Below are 22,959 nucleotides of genomic sequence, written 5' to 3'. Positions count from 1 at the left end.
TATAAATATAAATATATATATATATATATATGTATATACATATACATACAATAGATGTGTATATATATATATACACATCCAATTTCTACCGCTTATTCCCTTTGGGGTCGTAGTGGAAGCTGGTGCCTATCTCAGCTACAATCGAGCTTAAAGCGTGGTACACCCTGGACAAGTCGCTGTATACGGTATATATATATATATATCTATATATCTATATATATATATATATATATATATATATATATATATATATATATATATAGATATATGTATATATATATCTCACTCTGATGTGCACAATTAGACAACTTAGTCGCGCAGAAAGCAATGTTTTATACAAATTTACAGTTAGAGTGGATGTGTCTTGTATTTGTGTTGGCGTTTAAGATAGCTAGTGTTTATTATTATTATTATTATCATCATTAGCTGCCAGAAAGCGATTAGCGACGTTAGCCGATAGCTAGATTTCAGCAGCCCTAGCTTTCTTCTCCAGGAAACGAGGAGTATTGTTGAACCATGAGTTTATGTGTTTATCATTCATAGTTTTATGACCATTTTAGTTTGAATCTGTAATTTTACCGCAGTTTATCATTAATACCGACAATTGTTTCATCCCCAATAATAGTATGCTTTGTCCTCTATGACCAAAGCTGACACAAAGTTTTGTCTAGAAATGTATCTATTTTTAGCATATTTTCTACAAAATAAACTATTAAAATACCATGACTTTTCGGTATGTGGCTTTTGGTGAAAAAAGTATAGACACCCCTGCTCTAAAGGTGACATTTTTTTTGCGATTGTAAAAATAGCAGTCATATTTACTATGGATCCAAATCCAAAGAAAGCCAAAATAAGTTGCATCATGGCCCACAGCGCAGGATTGCTTCCAGCTACCGACGGAGAAACTGATGTGGTAAAATATTATTTACAGCGCAAAGTAAGAAATAACAAGATGGACTGTCAGGGAAGTCACAAATATTATTTCAGTCCATAAGAAAGACTTGTGAACATGCAGTATGCCGCTTACTTGTCAAGTACATGAATGGTCTCACTTGCAAGGCAATATCTGAATTTGTCAAACTAAAATATAATATATACTAGGGTTGTCTCGATACCAATATTTTGGTACCACAAAAAAGGGGATCACAAAAAATGGCATTATTGGCTTTATTTTAACCGAAAGTCTTATGATACATCAAATATGTTTCTTATTGCAATTTTGTCTATAAATAAAATAGTGAACATACAAGACAACTTGTCTTTTATTAGTAAGCAAACAAAGGCTCCTAATTTAGTGACATGTGCAGTAACATATTGTGTCATTTCTCATTCTATTATTTTGTCAAAATGATTAGGGACAGGCGTTAGAAAATGAATTATTAATACACTTGTTCATATACTGTTAATATCGGCTTACTTTTTCTTTTAACATGTTCTATCTACACTTCTGTTAAAATGTAATAATCACTTATTCGTCTGTTGTTTGGATGCTGTACATTAGTTTTGGATGATGCCGCAAATTTGGGAATTTATCCGATACCAAGTAGTTAGAGGATCATACAATGGTCGTAATTTAAGTCCTCATTTGTCCAGGGACATATTTCCTGAGTTTATAAACATTGTATAAAAAAAAATGAATAAATAAATAAAATAAAATAAAAACCTTTTGTGAAAAATATCAATGTAATTATAGTATTACTGTCTAGATACGCTCCTTTAATTGGTATCATAACAGTGGATGTCAGGTGGAGCTCCACCCATAGTATTTGTTTACATTGTGACACCGGAGAGCTACGGTGGGTAGTGAAGCATGCAGGGATGATACTTGTAAGAAACTTACTTTATTTGTTGCCATGGGGGCGAGGATTAGTGATTCAGAAGTAGCTAAGACGCTGCTGACTGTGGATGGATTTTAGCTGCTAGCTAGCTGGCCATGTCTTAAAGCACCTTTTCCTGAAGGCGTTTCAGTGTTATAACTTCATCTTTATTGTTAGTTTTTAAGCCAAAATTCGTTCATTCTCCCTTTTCTGTCTACACACTGCGTCTGCTTGTACATGCTTGTTAAAAAAAAAGGGGGGCTTGGGGGGGGGAGCATGACATTTTAGAGGTGGTATAGTAACAAATATGATTCATTAGTATTGTGGTACTATACAACACTAACATATACTGTAAATAATATACTATTATATATACAGTGGTACCTCAGGTAGTTTAATTGGTTCTGAATTAAAATCAATTTAGTTGGTGTTTGGCCACCCCAAAACAGCACAATTTTAACATGTAACATGGCTTTCAAAGATAAGAAATAACTTTTGTATAATGAATACCATATGAAAAACAAAACAATAGAAAACTATTCCCGTTTTCTCAAGTAAAGAAATAATGTACAGTATTTTCCTTGACTTCTGTCAAACACACTATTAGCAGCTTCTCCCTATTTTCATTGTTAAATTTTAGATTTTATTTTATTCTCTTTGGCTGGTGTTATCGACTCATTCTGCTTCAGTATAGTTCAGACGAGTAGGGCTACGCTCCAAATGAACTAGCTACACACTCGGTCATGTTGTCTTTAATGCAATGAATATCATCCAATTCAATATCATCCAATCCAAAAACAAAATTATGTTCATCTCTCGCTATAAACTAATGATCGCGACTAACACTGGATGTTTTGGTCTCACCTTACGGGGTTCACTGTGACATTTACTACGCCCTACTGTTGTTGGGGAGGCAAATAGCCGGGGGACAGCTCCTATGCTGAAAAACCCGTAAGTTGTGGCACTCGTAAGGCAAGGTACTACTTACTGTACTTTATATTACCAGCAGAGGTGGGTAGTAACACGTTACAATTACTCAGTTACATTTACTTAAGTTACTTTTTGGATAATTTGTACTAGTCAAAGTAGATTTAATATGACATAGATTTCACTTTTACTTGAGTATTTTTGTTAAAAAGAAAAGCAACTCTAAAAGAATAAGTGTATTTTTACTTCGTCTTTTTTTTTTTTAAACATTTGTGTAAACATACTACAGTAATAAAAAATACCCTGAATATAATTTATACTTGATATGGTTATTGCAGATAAAATGTATATTTAATTTTTTTGAAAACATGAATAAATGACAGATGAAGCAAAATTTTTATTTTTTTTAGGTTTATAATGTTAGACTTAAATGTGTGAATTTTGTCAAATGAAATAAAGTTGGACATGATTTGAACTATTTCAAAAACTTCTGTTTGTGTGATTAGTTAATTAAGTTAGTTAAGACAGAAAAAAACAAAACAAAAATCCAACCTCAGTTTAAGCCTGAGTTCTGTAAGTTAATTATAAATGATAAATGGGTTGTACTTGTATAGCGCTTTTCTACCTTCAAGGTACTCAAAGCGCTTTGACTGTTACGACTGGTTGGCATAGTGATGCCAAATTGGTCCCTTCGTGGATGCGTCGGCATGAACACAGCAACGGTAAGTTTAAATGACTTATTAACCTTACCAAAAACAGACTATGAACAAAAACACTGGAGCTAACAGACAAAAATAAACCAAGGGCGCTAGCATGAAAGCTAGGAATAGACAATACAAAAACTATACTTGGTACGAAGCACACAAAAGAGTAAACAAAAAACATTCAGCATGAAAGCTGTAATATCTAGTGGCTTAGCGTAAGAGCTAGCGAGAAAATACATACGGGTAGAAGACAGTCGTGAATGTTGCTCAAAGGCAAATTAGAGTCCCTGTATGAGTAAACAGAAAAAGTGAGCTTAAATAGGGGGGTGATAATTATTAGCAGGTGTGCGGGGCGAGACTAGCAGGTGGACTGATGAGTGAACCATGGTGACTGACTAAACAGGAAGTAAGAGTGTAGAACAACAGTGATACAACAACTGGAAGTATAAACCATATGTGGTGATCCAAGTAGCGGATCGAAACATTGACACTACTTCCACATTTACCCATTCACACACACATTCACACACTGATGGAGGGAGCTGCCATGCAAGGCGCTAACCAGCACCCATCAAGAGCAACGGTGAAGTGTCTTGCTGAGGACACAACGGACGTGACGAGGATGGAACTAGGTGGGGATTGAACCAGGGACCCTCGGGTTGCGCACGGCCACTCTACCACTGCGCCACGCCGTCCCCATAATTAGTGTCTTTATTACAAAAACTTTTTTTTGACACTGAATTTATGTGACAACATTTTGGCATCTGAATTTTGTGAATTGCTACCTTAAATTGGTGGAGGAGTTTGAGAACCCAAATGATCCAATGAGCTATGTTGTTGGGGGCTACATGTCCCTGGTAGGGATTCCCAAGGCAAACTGGTCCAAAGTCATGTGTCAGACTAATAGCGGTTTAAACGACTCTTATTAAAGTTAAAGTACAGCTGATAGTCACACACACACTCTAGGTGTGGTGAAATTACTCTCTGCATTCGACCCATCCCCTTGTTCCACCCCCTGGGAGGTGAGGGGAGCAGTGAGCAGCAGCGTTGGCCACGCTCGGGAATCATTTTGGTGATTTAACACCCAATTCAAACCCTTGATGCTGAGTGCCAAGGAGAGAGGTAATGGATCCCACGTGTATAGTCTTTGGTATGACTCAGCTGGTGTTGGAACCTATGAAGAAAGAAAAATCGAGGAACCACACCTCACCCGGGGTAGGGACATCGGGGCCCCACTCTGGAGCCAGGCCCAGCGCATGGGCTCGTCAGCGAGCTCCTCTACGGAGCCCGGCCAGGCACAGCCTGAAAGAGAGACGTGGAACTACACCCTATGTGTAGTTTGGTGCTATGTGGACTGGGTAGCAGTCGAAAGCTTGTGCATGAGATCGAGAGATACCGTCTAGATATACTGTAGTCGAGCTCACTTCAATGCACAGCATAGACTCCGGAACCAAACTCCTTGAAAGGGGTTGGACGTTGCATTTTTCATTTAAAACTGCAACATTCAAAAGAGCATTCATAAAAAAAACATGAAAAACGGTAATGTGATATTATTACGAACACGGTTAAGCCCAACATGTTTGGATTTTTATCCTGTGGATGTGATTTCTTTTAGCTGAAAACCACTTTTAGCATGGAGACAAAGTGTCAAAACACCAAAAAAAAGTAAAAAGTTGTATTTGAAATATTCATAATTCTACACTTTTTTAAAAACCTAGTTTGACACTTTTTTAAAAGGCTACTGGTAATATTTTTCTTGAGATACATTCAACATATTTTTTGCATATTGACAACAAATATTGAAATACTTAATTTGTATTTACAAAATGAAAAAAAATATATATATATTTTTTGTGTTTTAGTGTTTTTTGCATTATAGAAATAAAAGTAAATATTTATGCATTTCTTAAATAAAAAACAAATAAAGAAACAATCATGTACATTTTACTGTTTAGAAAATATTTGTTGTATGCTTTGTAAATAATATTAAAAGTAATAAAAATGTTTTTTTTTTTGCTCTGTGGAAAAAAAGTTAATTAAAATTAAATGTGATTTTCATGTGTTTGTGTAAAATACAATTACTAGGGGTGTGCATCTCTACCTTAAATGGCAATTCAATATGAATCTTGATACATGAGTTACGATACGATTCACTAACAATACTTTTTAAAACATTACCATTCGATACATTACGATTTGATGCCATTCGATGCAGTTGGAAACTTGCATGCTGAGAAGAAAATTAATTGTATCATGTATAATGTCAGAACAATGTCATAGACACAAAAAAAAACAGGCGGTGCTTGCTTTAATTATGAGCAACTAGTAGTATCAACTTCAAGGCATTGCAAACCATAAGCTTAAAGAAAAAAATGTAAACAGAAAACTTTTGGAAATGAGAGCAGGTATTTACTGCTGTTTGCTCAGGTAGCTGAGATAGGCGCAAGTGCCCCCCGCGACCCCAAAAGGGAATAAGCGGTAGAAAATGGATAGATGGATGCTCAGGTAGCAACAATTAAATACAGAGAAAGAAAGCAAGTGCATCAAGTAGAGGTGTTTTAACACCACAGTAACACATGTGCAAGATACAGCTTTGGTGTAGAAGCTTAAATACTTTATTTATTGACTATTTTGAATGCAATAAAAAATACATCAGTCATGTCTATCATAATGATCGTGAACAATAGGCAACATTCCACAAAAAAAGTGCAGTTCCTTTACTGTAAGTTGCATTCACTAGAAACTTTTTAGGATGAATAGGGACGGCGTGGCGCATTGGGAGAGTGGCCGTGCGCAACCCGAGAGTCACTGGTTCAAATCCCACCTAGAACCAACCTCGTCACGTCCGTTGTGTCCTGAGCAAGACGCTTCACCCTTGCTCCTGATGGGTGATGGTTGGCGCCTTGCATGGCAGCTCCCTCCATCAGTGTGTGAATGTGTGTGTGAATGGGTAAATGTGGAAGTAGTGTCGAAGTGCTTTGAGTACCTTGAAGGTAGAAAAGCGCTATACAAGTACAACCCATTTTTAAAAAAATTGTTTTGTTACAAACCTTTGTGTCATGTTGCTTCTTATTTGTAATTATTCCAAGCTGATTTGTTTTGTGTATGCAGTGGCAGCTGAACCCAATGTGACAGCGTGTCACAATTACGACGACCAGCTGGATGAAAAATATCGGAAGCAGTATCAATGGAATCCTCACGGTCCGACTCAATTATAAAGCAGTACCAAAGTATACAGTTACTCGGTATACATCCCTAATGAACAGTGTAGTAGTTTATGTGATTACCTCGCAGAGTTGTGGCAAAGTTTGGGCTGGAAGTATTTCAAACCAGTGTCCTTGTCTTGAGAGCTGGTAGCTCTGTTAGCATTAGCATCCTTAGCTCCCTCAATGTCGGCTTGAGTGTCTTCATGTCGTCACAACTGGTGTGTGCTCAGAATAGTCATATTGTATTGCTGTTTTTCAAACATTACAAATGGCCGTACTAATATCCAACTGACCATTTAAAAAAAAAAAAAAAATTCAAACCTTAACGACACTTTAGAATTAATATTCGGGGGTGCATTGATTGTGAACTTTTTCCGGGCTATATGCTATGTTGCTGTGTCATCAGTCGCAAACGACAACGATACTTTCGTATTACGTCATCAAAGAAATCTCGCAAGATAAGAGCAGCCATATTTTGTAGTCGATCTACAAGCAACCAGTTCATGACTTTGCAACCGGACATCGACTGATCCAACTACAGTACAAAAGAATAAACAATATAGTAGTAATATTGACACTACAATAACCAGTGGTGTGTGGACCAAACATGGCCTGTGAAAGCCAATATGCAAATTTTCAAACAAATCCAATATTTACTGTAATACATATGCTCCTCATAACAATTAACAAAGATTAGTTTGCTATGTTGTTTAATATGGAATTTAAAAACAGTAAAAAGGTTGAAGACTGATGACTTTTATTTCATTTTGTTATTAAAGTCTTGGCAAGAACATCCCAATTCCTTCTGGCCACATATTTGATTTCTTCAGTTTTAAGACAAACCTTGAGGTACAGAAGGTACTGCTCATGCTTCTTCACTAGCAGCCTTCAGGCGCACATGACGGCTCAGACTGAGCGGGTCCTCCTGTCTCGCCTTCTTCTGACATCACCTGCAACAACCGCCATTAACAGGTCAACAATTACAATGTCAACAATCATCACGTTAAAAATCATCACGTCAACAATCATAATGTTAACCATCATCATTTTAACAATAGTCAATCATCATCACGTCAACAATCATGTTAACAATTATTATAACAATTATCACGAGAACAATCATCACTTCAGCAATTATGTTAACAATCATCTTAACAATCATCATGTTAACAATCATCACATCAACAGTTACTACGTTAACAATCATCACATCAATAATAATCATGTCAACAATCATCACGGTAACAATCATCCCACCAAGAATCATCAGTTATCACGTCAACAATATTCATGTTAAATATCATCATTCATCATGTGAACAATCATCACGTCAACAATTATCATTATAGTCATCATCACATCAACAATCATCAATCACTTCGTCAACATCGTCATGGCAACAAATGTGTTAGCCGAATGGGCCACTTTTGGTGAGCAGAACTGACCCTGCGGGATGAATTGGTGACGTTCATCACCTCAAAAATCATCACGTTAACAGTCATCACGTCAACAATCATCATGTGAACAATCATCAATCATCACATCAACAACCATCATGTTAACAACCATCACATCAACAATCATCATGTCAACAATTATCATATTAACAATTATCACATCAACAATCATCATGTCAACAATTACCTCACTTTAACAACCGGCCAGTCATCAATTATCACGTCAACAATCATCACGTTAACGATCATCACGTCAACAATCATCAACCATCATGTTAACAATCATCAAATCAACACCCATCATGTTAACAATTGTCACGTCAACAATCATCCATCATCATGGTAAAAATCCTCATATCAACAATCATCACGTTAAAAATGATATCCTAAAAAAAATCATCAATCGTTATGTTAGCAATCATCACGTCAACAATCTTCATATTACCAATCATCACGTCAACAATCATCAGGTAAACAATTATCACGTCAACAATTATCCCTTTAACAATCATCATCTTAACAATCCTCATGTCAACAATCATCACGTCAACAATCATCACGTTAACAATCATCACATTAACAATCATCATATCGACAATCATCACGATAATAATCATCAAATCATCACATCAACAATCATCAATCATAATGTCATCACGTTAACAATCTTCATGTCAACAATCACCACGTTATCAGTCATCACGCCAACAATTATCACGTTAACAATTAATGATCACGTCAACAATCATCACATGAACATACATCACGTCACGTCAACAATCATCACGTCAACAATCATGTCACCTATTATCACGTTAACAATCATCAGTTTAAGCATCATGTCAACAATCATCATGTGAACAGTCATCACGGTAACAATCATCAATTCAGCAATCCTCACGTCAACAATCATCACATTAACAATCACTACGTTATTCATCAAGCCAACAATCATGTCAACAATCATGTCAACAGTCAACAAATCAACAATCATCAGATTGACAACCATCACGTCAACAATCTTCATATTACCAATCATCACGTCAACAATCATCAGGTAAACAATTATCACGTCAACAATTATCCCTTTAACAATCATCATCTTAACAATCCTCATGTCAACAATCATCACGTCAACAATCATCACGTTAACAATCATCACATTAACAATCATCATATCGACAATCATCACGATAACAATCATCAAATCATCACATCAACAATCATCAATCATAATGTCATCACGTTAACAATCTTCATGTCAACAATCACCACGTTATCAGTCATCACGCCAACAATTATCACGTTAACAATTAATGATCACGTCAACAATCATCACATGAACATACATCACGTCACGTCAACAATCATCACGTCAACAATCATGTCACCTATTATCACGTTAACAATCATCAGTTTAAGCATCATGTCAACAATCATCATGTGAACAGTCATCACGGTAACAATCATCAATTCAGCAATCCTCACGTCAACAATCATCACATTAACAATCACTACGTTATTCATCAAGCCAACAATCATGTCAACAATCATGTCAACAGTCAGCAAATCAACAATCATCAGATTGACAACCATCACGTCAACAATCTTCATATTACCAATCATCACGTCAACAATCATCAGGTAAACAATTATCACGTCAACAATTATCCCTTTAACAATCATCATCTTAACAATCCTCATGTCAACAATCATCACGTCAACAATCATCACGTTAACAATCATCACATTAACAATCATCATATCGACAATCATCACGATAACAATCATCAAATCATCACATCAACAATCATCAATCATAATGTCATCACGTTAACAATCTTCATGTCAACAATCACCACGTTATCAGTCATCACGCCAACAATTATCACGTTAACAATTAATGATCACGTCAACAATCATCACATGAACATACATCACGTCACGTCAACGTACATCACGTCAACAATCATGTCACCTATTATCACGTTAACAATCATCAGTTTAAGCATCATGTCAACAATCATCATGTGAACAGTCATCACGGTAACAATCATCAATTCAGCAATCCTCACGTCAACAATCATCACATTAACAATCACTACGTTATTCATCAAGCCAACAATCATGTCAACAATCATGTCAACGGTCAGCAAATCAACAATCATCATGTTAATAATCATCACATTAACAATCGTGATGTCACCAATTATCACAAGAACAATCAACACTTTTATCATCACGTCAACATGTATCATGTTAACAATCATCACGGTAACAATCTTCACGGCAACCATCATTACAAAAACACCAGAATGAGCTGCCAGCGCATGAGTGAGACGTCAGTTATGTCAGGAAACCAAGACATGAGGAGTAAGAACATTTTTTTTCTTTGAGTCATTCTTCCCCTTTTTGTACGTGTAAAGGGTGTCTTTCTCAACGGTTTCATTTCTTCACAACGCATCTCTTAAATCCCAAGCGTGCTTTTAGCAAGTTCCCTCTTTCATTCACAATAATCCGAAAGAACAATCTTACCCTCCTTAGTCTGCACTTTGACTAAACCTCCAGAATGACTCATTCACCTTCTCAATACCCAACCTTCTTGATGCACGCTGGATTAGAATGTTGTAGAATGTTTCAGATGACGCTAGAAAGTGTCAGCAGCCCTCAAAATGCTGCAAAACATTGTCTTTAAAGACTACTAAAAGATTCAAAATATGGATTTTTGCAAAACAATGTATGTGCTTTTTAGCTTGGTCTTGAGCGAGATGTAGATTTTCGACAAAATTCAATTGTAGCTGAGATAGGCAACAGACCCCCAGCGGTAGTAAATGGATGGATGGATGGATGGATAAAAACATGTTTTTATTTTTTTCCTAAATGTAATAAAAGGATGTTTTTTATTATTATTTCTTATTTTCAAAATGTGAAAGAACATCCCAATATTAAGTTTTTTTTTTAAACATGTGAACAAAATCTCATGATGTTCCTATTTTTACTTTCAAAATATAAAACAACGATAGGGTTTTTTTCCCAAAAAGTTCTAGATCATTGATTCTCAACTGTGGTACATGTATCACCACTGGTACGCAGGCTCCACCTAGTGGTACCCCAAAGAATCACCAGATTAAAGTAAAGTGTTTATTTATATATTTAAATACAATGTTACTGTTCAAATTGTGTGCGATTTTACACTGTCGAAAATATGAAATGTACTTGTTAAATAAAAACTCTGCCCTGTTTTTAATTAATACTTAGGGCTAGTATGCTACTGTAATTTTGTATTTGGAGAGCCAAGTTTTTTTCTGTGGTGGTACTCGGTAAACCAGAAAGTTACTTTATGACCTTTGCTTTGTGCAATGCGAACAGAAATGTACGTTTTCCAAACACTTCCAAAAAACAAGGAATTATGCAAAATGTCTCGAGAAGATGCAGACTCAGGTTAATTTTGGAAGCAAGACTTTTGTCCGTTTATGAAGCATCATCACGTACGTTTGACTTGAACAGACTTTAGATGGGACTGTTTGATGAAGTATGCATTTTGAAATGAGTCAAAAAAATATTCTCACCTCCTGCTCTTCACTGGCGTTTTCAACCAACTTCTGCAGCTTGACAGAAAAAAAAAACCCAAAAGAAAATTAGGAGAAATGAGGCATTGTCTTCACGTGCGTTTGAGTAAGTTGCTGCATACCCATTTTCTTGGTCTCCCACGAGGCCGTCTTTGTCCAGCCGGCTCCCCTTTCTGAGACAGAAAAAGCGCTAACATCAACACACTGATGACGTGTTCATCTTAGTAGTAACCATGTTGAATCCTCCATGTGTTGTGTTACATTCATCCCGCACACATACTAACTTTCCAACCTCTCGATAGATGAGGCTGTTCCCTGAATATTCCCACCACATTCCCCAAAAAATATAAAACAGGCTTTGTTACATATGTTAAAATAAAACTCTGCCAACTTGCCATTACAGACATGGGAGTTGTTGCTAACCAAGCATGATGTTAAAGGCCTACTGAAATGAGATTTTCTTATTTAAACGGGGATAGCAGGTCCATTCTATGTGTCATACTTGATCATATCGCAATATTGCCATATTTTTGCTGAAAGGATTTAGTAGAGAACATCGACGATAAAGTTTGCAACTTTTGGTCGCTAATAAAAAAGCCCTGCCTTTACCGGAAGTAGCAGACGATGATGTCACCCGTTGATGGCTCCTCACATATTCACATTGTTTATAATGGGAGCCTCCAACAAAAAGAGCTATTCGGACCGAGAAAACGACAATTTCCCCATTAATTTGAGCGAGGATGAAAGATTCGTGGCTGAGGATATTGATAGCGAAGGACTAGAAAAAAAAAAAAAAAGGCGATTGCATTGAGACGGATTCAGATGTTTTTAGACACATTTACTAGGATATTTCTGGGAAATCCCTTATCTTTCTATTGTGTTGCTAGTGTTTTAGTAAGATTATATAGTACCTGATAGTCGGAGGGGTGTGTCCACGGGTGTCTTGACGCCAGTCTCTGAGGGAATTAGTCACAGCAGCAGCAGCACAACAGAAGTTCCGCTGATCTCCGGTAAGAGGCTACTTTTTAACACAATTTTGTCACCGAAACCTGCCGGTTGACAAGTGGTCGGGATCCATGTTCGCTTGACCGCTCTGATCCACAGTAAAGCTTCACCTCCGGAAATTTTATACAAGAAAACACCGTGTGTTTGTGTGGCTAAAGGCTAAAGCTTCCCACCTCCATTTTTCTACTTTGACTTCTCCATTATTAATTGAACAAATTGCAAAAGATTCAGTACACAGGTGTCCAAAATACTGTGTAATTGCGCGATGAGAAGAGACGACTTTCAGCCGCTAGTGGTGCTGCGCTAATATGTCCCTTCCAACTCGAGACGTCACACGCACGTGTCATCACACGCGTCATCATTCCGCGACGTTTTCAACAAAAAACTCAGCGGGAAATTTAAAACTTTAATTTAGTAAACTAAACCGGCCGTATTGGCATGTGTTGCAATGTTAATATTTCATCATTGATATATAAACTATCAGACTGCGTGGTGGGTAGTAGTGGGTTTCAGTAGGCCTTTAATGTGTAATATTAGCAAATAGCTGACATAGCTTAGCTAGTGTTGCTAACCTAGCCCGATGTTAAAGTGTGATGTTAGTATGTAAATCACATAGCTGCGCTAGTGTTGCTAACCAAGAATGATGTTAGAATGTAGTGTTAGCAAGTACTTCACATAGATATAGCGATGCTAATGTTGTACACCTAGCACGTGGTTCAGCAACCCGCGGCTCTCGAGCCGCATGCGGCCCTTTAGTGCCGCCCTAGCGTTTGTTTGCCATGTTGTTCCAGACCACAGCAAACGTTACCTAACTTGCCAAAGATTGTAATAAATCTATTAAAAGAAGACAGCCTGCCGTTTCCTTTAACTTGGACACACACATCTATACCTTTGGCCATTAAAAGCCAGTAATTTCCAGGAGTTATCTCACCTTCTGATTTACTAATGGTTTCTAATGTTGTAAAAATGTGTACAATAAATATAAAATTTCAACATTTCTGTCAATGAAGATTTGCTTCAGCCCGCGACACTAGTCATTTTGATAGAAGGCTATTATAGCTAATATAGACACTTACGTCATGTGTAGTCTTAAGTGCCGCCCTAGTGGCTTCCTGGAGCATTTTTAAAAAATGATTGAAAAAGGAAAATGATGGGGGGGGGGGGGTATTTTTTGTTTTAGAATGTTTTTTGTTGGAGGACAAACATAACACAAACATTCCCAATTGTTAGAAAACCCACTGTTTAATATATTTGTGTGTATGCTTCACTGATGAGAGTAATTGGTGAACATCGTTTTGTCCTACTAATTTCGGGGGTTATTGAACTCACCATAGTGTGGACTGTGACACAACACTTTGTTTACATGCATAATCTTCCACTCCTTCTTTGTCTCATTTTGTCCACCAAAAGTTTCATCCTGTGCGTGAATGCACAAAGGTGCGCATTGTTGATGTTATTGACTTGTTGGACAAATATGCCTGATAAGGTATATTTGGTCATGGCATTACTGTATTAATGCTAACATGATATTTAGGCTAGCTGTATGTACATATTGCATCATTATGCCTCATGTGTAGGTTCATTTGAGCTCATTTATTATCTTTGACTTTTATACTCTTTTATATAATTTAGTTTTGCAGGTCTCATGACTCATTATGTGTATGTAATATTGGGTGCATTTCAGATAGTTGTTTTTGTGCCATGTTGTACCAGACGACAGCAAATGTTACCTAGCTTGCCAAAGATTGTAATAAATCTATTAAAAGAAGACAGCCTTCCGTTTCCTTTAACTTGGACACACACATATTTACCTTTTGTCATTAAAAGCCAAGTTATGTTCAGGAGTTATCTCACCGTCTGAGTAGCTTCTGATTTACTAATGGTTTCTAATGTGAGGGTTTGAGGTAGGGTGGCAGGGGTGTATATTGTAGCGTCCCGGAAGATTTAGTGCTGCAAGGGGTTCTGGATATTTGTTCTGTTGTGTTTATTTTGTGTTACGGTGTGGATGTTCTCCCGAAATGTGTTTGTCATTCTTGTTTGGTGTGGGTTTACAGTGTGGCGCACATTTGTAACAGTGTTAAAGTTGTTTATACGACCACCCTTAGTGTGACCTGTATGGCTGTTGATCAAATATGCGTGGCATTCACTTCTGTGTGAAAAACCGTAGATATTATGTGATTGGGTCGGCACGCAAAGGTAGTGCCTTTAAGGTTTGTTGGCGCTCTGTACTTCTCCCTACATCCGTGTACACAGCAGCGTTTTTAAAAGTCATAAATTTTACTTTTCGAAACCGATACCGACAATTTCCGATATTACATTTTAAAGCATTTATCGGCCGAGGATATCGGCAGTCCGATATAATCGGACATCCCTAGTTTTGTGTCATGTTTGTGTGTCCTCTCCATTACTCTGTTGATTGGTATTCTAAATGGTGCTGGTTTGGTTTTGGAAATGGAATTGTATTATTATGGTATTATTGTGTATTATTTTGTTGGATTGATTACTAAAAAACTGCGATGAGGTGGCGACTTGTCCAGGGTGTACGCCACCTTCCGCCTGATTGTAGCTGAGATAGACACCAGTGCCCCCCGCAACCCCAAAGGGAACAAGCGGTAGACTATGGATGGATGGATGGATTGATAAAAAAAAAATAAAATAAAATAAAAATAATCGATAAACAACTGAAATGAATCAAAAATGGAATCAAAATCGTAACAATTTTATCAATTTCCATTGCTAGTTGCTAACCTAAACTGATGTTAAAATGTAATGTTGGGGTGAATTGATTAAACTAGTTGAAAAACTTATTCAGGTGTTGCCAGTTGTTGGTCAATTGTACGGAATATAGACTGTACTGTGCAATCTACTAATAAAAGTCTCAATCAATCAATCAATCAATAGTTCACATGAGAATGCTAGTGTTGCTAACCTAGCAAGATGTCAAAATGCAATGCGAGCAAAAAACTCACATGACTATGCTCGTGTTGCTAGCTTAGAATAATGTTAAAACATAATGTTAGCATGTAGCTCACATAGCTGCGGTAGCGTTACAAACCTAGCATGATGTTAAAATTTAATATAGCATGTAGCTCACCTAGCTATGCTCATGTTGATAATGTGTGTGTCGTCCTGTCCCCTTTCTTAATGTTAAGTTGTTGTATGTGACATATGACGTGTATTACAGTGTATATGACCAAAGTGGATCAAGTGCATAATAATAGTGATACTTGGAGGCAGCTAATTAAAATTAAAGCTACACACACAGTAGTGTTTACTACGAGCATTTTGAAACAGCATCGAGACACAACAACTTTGAGTAATTATTTAAAAATATATACTGTATCGGTTGATTGGCAACACTAAATTGGCCCTTGTGTGTGAATGTGAGTGTGAATGTTGTCTATCTTTGTTGGCCCTGCGATGAGGTGGCGTCTTGTACAGGGTGCACCCCGCCTTCCGCCCGATTGTAGCTGAGTTAGGCACCAGCGCCCCCGCGACCCCATAGGGAATAAGCGATAGAAAATGGATGGATGGATATATGTATATATATACAGTGGGGCAAAAAAGTATTTAGTCAGCTACCGATTGTGCAAGTTCTCCCACTTAAAATGATGACAGAGGTCTGTAATTTTTCATCATAGGTACACTTCAACTGTGAGAGACAGAATGTGAAAAAAAAATCCAGGAATTCACATTTTAGGAATTTTTAAGAATTTATTTGTAAATTATGGTGGAATAAGCGGTAGAAAATGGATGGATGGATGGATGGTGGAAAATAAGTATTTGGTCAACTATTCAAAGCTCTCATTGATGGAAGGAGGTTTTGGCTCAAAATCTCACGATACATGGCCCCATTCATTCTTTCCGTAACACGGATCAATCGTCCTGTCCCCTTAGCAGAAAAACAGCCCCAAAGTATGATGTTTCCACCCCCATGCTTCACAGTAGGTGTGGTGTTCTTGGGATGCAACTCAGTATTCTTCTTCCTCCAAACACGACGAGTTCAGTTTATACCAAAATAGATACATGGATGATACAGCAGAGGACTGGGAGAATGTCATGTGGTCAGATGAAACCAAAATATAACTTTTTGGTATAAACTCAACTGGTTGTGTTTGGAGGAAGAAGAATACTGAGTTGCATCCCAAGAACACCACACCTACTGTGAAGCATGGGGGTGGAAACATCACTCTCTGAGGCTGTTTTTCTGCTAAGGGGACAGGACGATTGATCCGTGTTAAGGAAAGAATGAATGGGGACATGTATTGTGAGATTTTAAGGCAAAACCTCCTTCCATCAATGAGAGCTTTGAATCGTTGACCAAATACTTATTTTCCACCATAATTTACAAATACATTATTTAAAATTCCTACAATGTGAATTCCTGGATATTTTTTTTTCACATTCTGTCTCTCACAGTTGAAGTGTACCTATGATGAAAACTACAGACCTCTGTCATCATTTTAAGTGGGAGAACTTGCACAATCGGTGGCTGACTAAATACTTTTTTGCCCCACTGTATATTAATATGTTGTTTTTAAAAATAATCAATAGACAACCTTAAGTCCGCTTTTTGTCCCTTTGTTCTTGCTGCCCTTCGGTCGTCCTCTCGGTCGCTTTGCCGTGGGCGGTCCGACAGGTTCCTGTCCAGAAAACATTTCATACAATCTAGAAGGAGTCCAAATGAGCTCAACGAAGCTTTCAGGCCCACCTGCTGTTGTTTACGTGGACGACCGCGGCCCCTGCGCTGCTGAGGCTCCTCAGCGGGCAGTTGGGGGCCGCCTGGCTGGGGAGGGGGCGACTCTTTGGTCCCGATGCTGCTGCTCATATCCGCCTGCAAAAGAACACTTTCAAATGTTTATTCCTGCCAAGTATTTACTGCCTGACTTCTTCTTACACTTGCAAAGTGAATCATTCAAGTTAGGATGTGAGATGTGAATTGTTTTGATATTTTAGTATTAAAAATTGAAGCAAAATAAGTCAAATTAGAGTGCATTGCTTGTACGCCACCAGCAGAGGCACTCTTCTCTCAGTGTGCACAGCTTTGCTGCATAAAGAACAAAAACATGATGTCTTTCATGAAGTTGATCTGATCGCTATCATAATTATCCATCCATCCATTTTCTACCTCTTGTCCCTTTTGGGGTCATGGGGGGTACTGGAGCCTATCTCAGCTGCATTCAGGTGGAAGACGGTGTATACCCTGGACAAGTCGCAGGGCCAACACAGACAGACAGATAACATTCACACTCACATTCACACACTAGGGCCAATTTAGTGTTGCCAATCAACCTATCCCCAGGTGCATGTTTTTCGCGGTGTCAGGAAGCCGAGTACCCGGAGAGAACCTATTATTATAAACAAATTATTTACATGGTTCACTTTCATATATTTTGGTATGTCAGCTTTTGTGGTTTTATCAAATTAAAATCTTGTTCTTCACAATTTCACTTTTTTTTCAGTTTTTGATCTGTCTTTTCCGAGTCAGATTTTTGGCACACACCTAGCATGGGAGGCGTGCCATCAACTGAGAGGGGCGTGGCATCATGACAGACAGCTTAGCCAAAAAGTTAAGGAGCATTACCTACCACGTTGCCTTTAGGGAACGAAGGAAGCAAAACTATTCAACGTTACTTCATGTAAGTTAAAGTTAAGCTAAAGTTAAAGTACCAATGATTGTCACACACACACTAGGTGTGGTGAAATTTGTCCTCTGCATTTGACCCATCCCCTTGTTCACTCCCTGGGAAGTGAGGGGAGCAGTGAGCAGCAGCGGTGCTGCGCCCGGGAATCATTTATGGTGATTTAACCCCCAATTCCAACCCTTGATGCTGAGTGCCAAGCAGGGAGGTAATGGGTCCCATTTTTATAGTCTTTGGTATGACTCGGCCGGGGTTTGAACTCACAACCTACTGATCTCAGGGCGGACACTCTAACCACTAGGCCACTGAGTAGCGACACCAAAATGTTGCTCACCATGCAGATTTAAGTTAGCATGCTAATACTGATCAGCCAGAAGGACCTAAATGAGGCGAAAGAACAGGGGACAATGAGACAATACAAATTAATGAGATAAAAATACGAACACCAAAACCAGTGAAGTTGGTACATTGTGTAAATCGTAATTAAAAACATAGTACAATGATTAGCTAATCCTTTTCAACCTATATTCAATTGAATAGACTGCTAAGAGAAGATACTTAACGTTCGAACTGGAAAACTTAATTATTTTTGGAAATATTAGCTCATCTGGATTTTGAGGCCAGCGACATGTTTAAAAAAAGCTGGCATAAGTGGCCAAAAAGACTGAGAAAGTGGAGGAATGCTCATCAAACACTTATTTGGAACACCCCACTGGTGAACAGGCTAATTGTGAACAGGTGGGTGCCATGATTGGGTATAAAAGCAGCTTTCATTAAATGCTCCGTCATTCAAAAAAACAGAGATGGGGCGTGAGTCACCACTTTGTGAACAAATGTGTGAGCACATTTTCGAACAGTTTAAAACAACATTTCTTAATGAAGAATTGCAAGGAATTTAGGGATTTTACCATCTACGGTCCATAATATAATCCAAGGGTTCAGAGACTCTGGAATGATCACTGCATGTAAGCGTCTAAGCCCGTGACCAAACTTAATCAGTGTGTAAAGGATATCACCACATGGTCTCACTTCAGAAAACCACTGTCAGCCACAGTTGGTCGCTACATCATTTCCAGTCGAGGAAAATTAGCAAACTACATAAATAACATTTTGTACTTTGTTGCGGGTCCCAAACTCTGGAACAATCTACCTCTCCATGTGAGACAGACCCCTTCTTTGGCTACTTTTAAGACTTTCTTAAAACCCATTTTTACTCACTGGCTTTTAACCCCCCACAAGACTTTGAACTCGTGGGATCACACACCTCAGCCTTCCCGGTAAGGTTTATTCAGGTGTATTGGAGAGGAGGCTATGCAGGATAGTCGAACCTCGGATTCAGGAGGAACAGTGTGGTTTTCCTCCTCGTCGTGGAACTGTGGACCAGCTCTATACTCTCGGCAGGGTTCTTGAGGGTGCATGGGAGTTTGCCCAACTAGTCTACATGTGCTTCGTGGACTTGGAGAAGGCATTCGACCGTGTCCCTCGGGAAGTCCTGTGGGGAGTGCTCAGAGAGTATGGGGTACAAGACTGTCTGATTGTGGCGGTCCGCTCCCTGTATGATCAGTGTCAGAGCTTGGTCCGCATTGCCGGCAGTAAGTTGGATACGTTTCCAGTGAGGGTTGGACTCCGCCAAGGCTGTCCCTTTGTAAACCGATTCTGTTCATAACTTTTATGGAAATAATTTTTAGGTGCAGTTAAGGCGTTGAGGGGTTCCGGTTTGGTGGCCGCGGGAATAGGTCTCTGCTTTTTGCGGATGATGTGGTCCTGATGGCTTCATCTGGCCGGGATCTTGAGCTCTCACTGGATCGGTTCGCAGCCGAGTGTGAAGCGACCGGAATGTGAATCAGCATCTCCAAGTCCGAGTCCATGGTTCTCTCCTGGAAAAGGGTGGAGTGCCATCTCCAGTTTGGGGAGGAGACCCTGCCCCAAGTGGAGGAGTTCAAGTACCTAGGAGTCTTGTTCACGAGTGGGGGAAGAGTGGATCGTGAGATCGACAGGCGGATCAGTGCGGCGTCTTCAGTAATGCGGACATTGTATCGATCCGTTGTGGTGAAGAACGAGCTGAGCCGGAAGGCAAAGCTCTCAATTTACTGGTCGATCTACGTTCCCATCCTCACCTATGGTCATGAGCTTTGGGTCATGACCGAAAGGATAAGATCACGGGTACAAACGGCTGAAATGAGTTTCCTCCGCCGGGTGGCGGGGCTCTCCCTTAGAGATAGGGTGAGAAGCTCTGCCATCCGGGAGGAACTCAAAGTAAAGCCGCTGCTCCTCCACATCGAGAGGAGCCAGATGAGGTGGTTCGGGCATCTGGTCAGGATGCCACCCGAACGTCTCCTGAGGGAGGTTTTTAGGGCACGTCCAACCGGTGGTAGGCCACGGGGGAAGACCCAGGACACAATGGGAAGACTATGTCTCCCGGCTGGCCTGCTTGGGAACATCTCGGGATCCCCCGGGAAGAGCTAGACGAAGTGGCTGGGGAGAGGGAAGTCTGGGCTTCCCTGCTTAGGCCGCTGCCCCCGCGACCCGATCTTGGATAAGTGGAAGAAGATGAATGGAGACTTTGAACTGTTTAAACTGTTTTACATTTTCTAACTGCTTTTTAATCTAACAAATTGCTCTTAAGATACTTTGCAGTTGCTTTTTATATGTGTATTTTACCTCTGTTTTAAATTTTATTTTTTAGTTTGTCCTTTGCCTGTATTTTGTTGTAGTATACGGCCCTTTAAAGGGCTTCATAAATAAAGTTGGTATGGTATGGTAACATCCTGTAAATTGATTTTGATAATAATGTTCTAGCTTGATATATTGAAAACTAATACCAATGAGATGAACATTATGACATAAATTATTCAGAAAGTATGAATAACGACAAATAAAGATAGAATACTATTAACCGCAACATGTAAGTGTAGAAAACAAACAAACAACAACATTATGATTTGTACATTCTCAGAATGTGCGTGTTCTATTTTTAAACAAAGAAAACAATCTGAAGGTGTCTTTATTTTAAGTTATCGTGCTGTGATTTTACCAGTCCGGCCCACGTGGGAGAAGATTTTTCTCCATGTGGCTGCAGATTTAAAATGACTTTGTCACTCCTGTGTTTATAAAAATAAACTTGGTATTAATATATTATTTTAAATATTTATCATCATAGTCAATTTAATATTTATACATTCATATGTATCAAACCCTCTACCTATCTTTAATGGAAGTTTAATTAAACATTGCACATCATTACCAGCTCAACCAATCAATGCACAGGAAGGTCAAGTCAATCAAATACAAGTTTTCGGTCTGAACCCACAAAGAATGAAGCGTGCGTGTCCGGTCAGAATCGGTACTAGTACTCAATGTACTTTTTGCATCTCTGCGCAAATTTCAAGCAGCAAACATAAAAGAAGTCCCATTTGATTAGAAAGTGCACAAGAAAGTTTGAAAGTGCAGCGTAAATAAGTAAAGAGTTCCATGCACGTGTTGCATCCATCAATGTTAACTCCAACTGTCCAGAAGTCCACTTGGCGCAACCATCACACACCAGACGTGCACTAAATGTCTTTTAAAAGGCAAGATGTGGCCAAAACTCACCTGGAATGTCTTTGCAGCTTCACCTGCTGCACGATGGCAACAGGCACGCTCTCAAGCATGAGTTACGTGCGCTACTGCATCCGAATTTACATTTGGATGACGTCACACCCCTCCTTCTATTGCCACTCCCTGTCTCCACAAATGTGTGTGATGTCCCCCCCTGCCCCCTAAACTTCACACACACACACACACACACACACACACACACACACACACACACACATACACATAATGTAAAAGCCTTGCAAATGTTGTCAATTAAAGTATGTTGCTAATATGTTTCACTCGGAGGAGTTCAAGTTCGGGCCACGTCCCACTGGGCCCACCCATTTGAGGACAGAACTCCCAAAGTGGGTCACGGAAGTGGAATACATAATATCAATCAATCAATCAATCAATCAATCAATCAATCAATATATGTTTATTTATATAGCCCTAAATCAGAAGTGCCTCAAAGGGCTGCACAAACCACAACGACATCCTCAGTAGGGCCCACATAAGGGCAAGGAAAAACTCACCCCAGTGGGACGTCGACCATGATGACTATGGGAAACCTTGGAGAGGACCACATACTTCATCCATGGCCACCGGACCAGACCCCCTCCACAAGGGAGGGGGGGACATAGGAAAAAAAGAAAAGAAACGGCAGATCAACAGGTCTAAAAAGGGGGTCTATTTAAAGGCTAGAGTATACAAATGAGTTTTAAGATGAGATGCATTACTTATGTGACATATACTATATATATCAGTGGTTCTAAACCTTTTTTCAGTGATGTACCCCCTGTGAATTTTTAAAAAAATTCAATTACCCCCTAATCAGAGCAGAGCATTTTTGGTTGAAATAAAGAGATAAAGAAGTAAAATACAGCACCATTTCATCAGTTTCTGATTTATTAAATTGAAGAACAGTGCAAAATATTGCTCATTTGTAGTGGTCTTTCTTGAACTATTTGGAAAAAAATATATAAAAATTAGTAAAAATTTATTGAAAAATAAACAAGTGATTCAATCATAAATAAAGATTTCTACACATAGAAGTAA

The 22,959-nt window shown here is 38.7% G+C and overlaps 1 protein-coding gene across 2 annotated transcripts in view; it reads right to left on the bottom strand.

Moving 5' to 3' along the window:
- Nucleotides 1-22,027, bottom strand: part of si:ch211-161c3.6 (high mobility group AT-hook 2b) — a 23,303-nt gene extending 1,276 nt beyond the window's left edge. Inside the window, exons 1-6 of one of the 2 annotated variants that reach the window (XM_061874595.1) lie at nucleotides 21,919-22,027; nucleotides 17,397-17,519; nucleotides 17,245-17,328; nucleotides 11,803-11,853; nucleotides 11,681-11,719; nucleotides 7,498-7,604 (exon numbers count right to left, since the gene is read on the bottom strand). In XM_061874595.1, the coding sequence (XP_061730579.1) occupies nucleotides 7,533-7,604; nucleotides 11,681-11,719; nucleotides 11,803-11,853; nucleotides 17,245-17,328; nucleotides 17,397-17,513 (363 nt within the window). In that variant the 5' untranslated portion in view covers nucleotides 17,514-17,519; nucleotides 21,919-22,027 and the 3' untranslated portion in view covers nucleotides 7,498-7,532. Of the gene's footprint in view, nucleotides 1-7,390; nucleotides 7,605-11,680; nucleotides 11,720-11,802; nucleotides 11,854-17,244; nucleotides 17,329-17,396; nucleotides 17,520-21,918 lie in introns of those variants that run through there. The other variant, XM_061874594.1, reaches the window with a different exon arrangement.
- Nucleotides 22,028-22,959: the final 932 nt, after the last annotated feature.

This window comes from Nerophis ophidion, linkage group LG16, assembly GCF_033978795.1.
Source record: "Nerophis ophidion isolate RoL-2023_Sa linkage group LG16, RoL_Noph_v1.0, whole genome shotgun sequence".
NCBI lineage: Eukaryota > Metazoa > Chordata > Actinopteri > Syngnathiformes > Syngnathidae > Nerophis > Nerophis ophidion.
The sequence above is the reverse complement of the archived record's forward strand: the minus strand, read 5'-3'. Positions and strand labels throughout refer to the sequence as shown.